This window comes from Acipenser ruthenus, chromosome 18, assembly GCF_902713425.1.
Source record: "Acipenser ruthenus chromosome 18, fAciRut3.2 maternal haplotype, whole genome shotgun sequence".
Lineage (NCBI taxonomy): Eukaryota > Metazoa > Chordata > Actinopteri > Acipenseriformes > Acipenseridae > Acipenser > Acipenser ruthenus.
The window spans coordinates 24,769,218-24,771,606 of NC_081206.1; the positions used below are offsets into that span (position 1 = coordinate 24,769,218).

Sequence of the window (2,389 nt, forward strand, 5' to 3'; positions counted from 1 at the left end):
CTTAAGAAAGCAGGGTGTGAACTACAACGTGGGCAGCTTCATACGGTAGTGCACAAGAATCACCATGGAAATATATTTTAATCCAGTAAAAGTAACAAATAAATTGACTTTGCAACTGTATTAAACTGAAATGTATTCAGGAAACTAAACTATAGAGTGATTGTTTTTCCTATTAAAAAAATTGACCAAACCTGCTCAACAAACAATAAGGCCTCAAGAGAGAAAAGCAACAATGTACACAGAAAGAGTTAAAACTTTGGGGATTTAGTTGGAAAGATGGGGGCAGTAATCAAACTGAAGTAAGTAAATGGATTAAAGAACCAGCACTAACATGTACAGGAAGTCGTTGTGGAGCCCTTAAACTATCACTCAACAGAAACAAAGTGGTACAAGAATGGGGCTGGGAAGAAGAAAACTGTAAAAAGCTGTATGGTTTTATTTGTAAGTATCAAGATAAAGAAATGTGCAAGGCACTCCAGATGAAAGGTATGTCAATAGTGAACTACACAGCACATTATCAGTTAACGATGCTACAGTATTTACCATCAAAGACCTTAGCAAATGTCACTTGTCAATCTGGAAAAACTGTTCTCTTGAAGTGCCAAAATCAGACGTGGCAATTGACATCCAGCGTATACACAGATTTGGAATACATGTGTTCGTGCAAAGAAGGTCACGCTCAAAGCAATGCAGGTAAATGTGTAGACATTGATGAATGCAAAAAAACCCATGCGAGTTTAAATGTGTCAACACTGTTGGCAGCTTTGCTTGTGAGTGTGATAAAAGCAAAGGGTATGCTCTTGGAGAAGACAAAAAGTCATGCATCCGTCAAAAAGGAATCCGAATAGGGTCTGGTAGTACAAGAATGCCTTTTGCTGACATCACCAGTATAGCGAATGACATGGCTTCAAATGCTGATGAAAAACACCTCACTGAGTCTTCTACTCGCTTATCTTCCACACATCAGCCTTTGAATGAAAGGAACCCAGCTCCAACTTCAGCTTCAGGTGTCACATCTCCGGTTCACGATGAAGACTTTAAAAGCAAGGAAACCCAGTCGAATGTGTTCATTCCCGTTGTGGTTGGAATTGTGGTTTTGGTTCTGTTGATTGTAATTGTGATTGGTGTGTTTAAGTGCTGCTTCAGAAAAAGCTCTAAGACATTGAAGTCCAGGAAAAGAGAACCATCAAATGGTTCAATGGATCTATCAGCTAAAAACACTGACTCAGCACAGCATGTGAATGAAAATTCTATTGAAAATGAGAACAATTACGTTGCCAGTTGAGAAGTTGAGTGTACTTAAGTCTAATGATAACAACTGCAAGTTTTTTTTTTGTATTAGAAAATTCATGTGTATTTTCTTTTTAAGTTTTAGTTTTCTTTCAGGAGATGTGTATACAAATGGCAATGTATTATATTGCAAAAAACATCTGTTTGTATGCCCTGTTTGAAGATTTATGATAAAGAGTAATTTGTTGTATATGTTTTTTGATCTCAATACATTTTCCCCAAATTATAAAAACTATTATTTACTTAAATCACAGTAGTAATGTAGTATATACTACGGTTTGTGGTGTGGATGTTGTGCAATATTATAAATGTTAACATACACCAGTTCTAATTGAATTGTGGTATTCTGAAACTAAATGTGAGATATTAGCTTTGGCTTTGGGCATTTTTTAAATCATCCACAGTGAAAAGAAAATACTTTGGTGTTGTAACTTTCACACTGAAAGCATTCCTAACACACTGTATATTGATAGGATTGACATAAAGTCACTTGGAGTATAGGCACACATGCGGTGGCTTATCTACACCATGGCTGTGTGGTCCAGTGGTTAAAAAAAGGGCTTGTAACCAGGAGGTCCCCGGTTCAAATCCCACCTCAGCCACTGACTCATTGTGTGACCCTGAGCAAGTCACTTAACCTCCTTGTGCTCCGTCTTTCGGGTGAGACGTAGTTGTAAGTGACTCTGCAGCTGATGCATAGTTCACACACCCTAGTCTCTGTAAGTCGCCTTGGATAAAGGCGTCTGCTAAATAAACAAATAAATAAATGGCTGGATTTTGGTACAACAATAATGCATAGAGGAAATGCCCATAGGGGGCGCTACTGGGTTACAGGTTTCTGAATAAATAAGCTGAAGTCTAAAACACATTATTAGCCTCCTTCCTCCCTTACTTGTTTAAAACTATTTCAATCATTAAAATAAAAACCTCATTAGTAAATCCAACACTTCTGACAACACCAGTGAACTTTGACTTTCATCGTATCTTTCCTGAGAAACCTTTTGACACAGACTTTGTGTTGACAGACCTTATAATTTGTGAAGGATGGGGTCTAAACCCTGATTAACTTCAGAGTCTCATTTTAGACATGGAAAAACAT

The 2,389-nt window shown here is 37.5% G+C and overlaps 1 protein-coding gene across 1 annotated transcript; it reads left to right on the forward strand.

The window, feature by feature from the left end:
• The first annotated feature begins 684 nt into the window (after positions 1-684).
• Positions 685-1,502, forward strand: LOC117963947 (C-type lectin domain family 14 member A-like). The gene has a single exon (XM_034905857.2). It carries the CDS (start codon positions 716-718, stop codon positions 1,283-1,285), a length of 570 nt encoding a protein of 189 aa, XP_034761748.2. The 5' UTR covers positions 685-715; the 3' UTR covers positions 1,286-1,502.
• The last annotated feature ends 887 nt before the right edge of the window (positions 1,503-2,389 follow it).

Excerpts from the sequence above, each read along its gene's own strand:
- LOC117963947 (XM_034905857.2), top strand. The coding sequence starts at position 716 with ATGCAAAAAAACCCATGCGAGTTTAAATGTGTCAACACTGTTGGCAGC.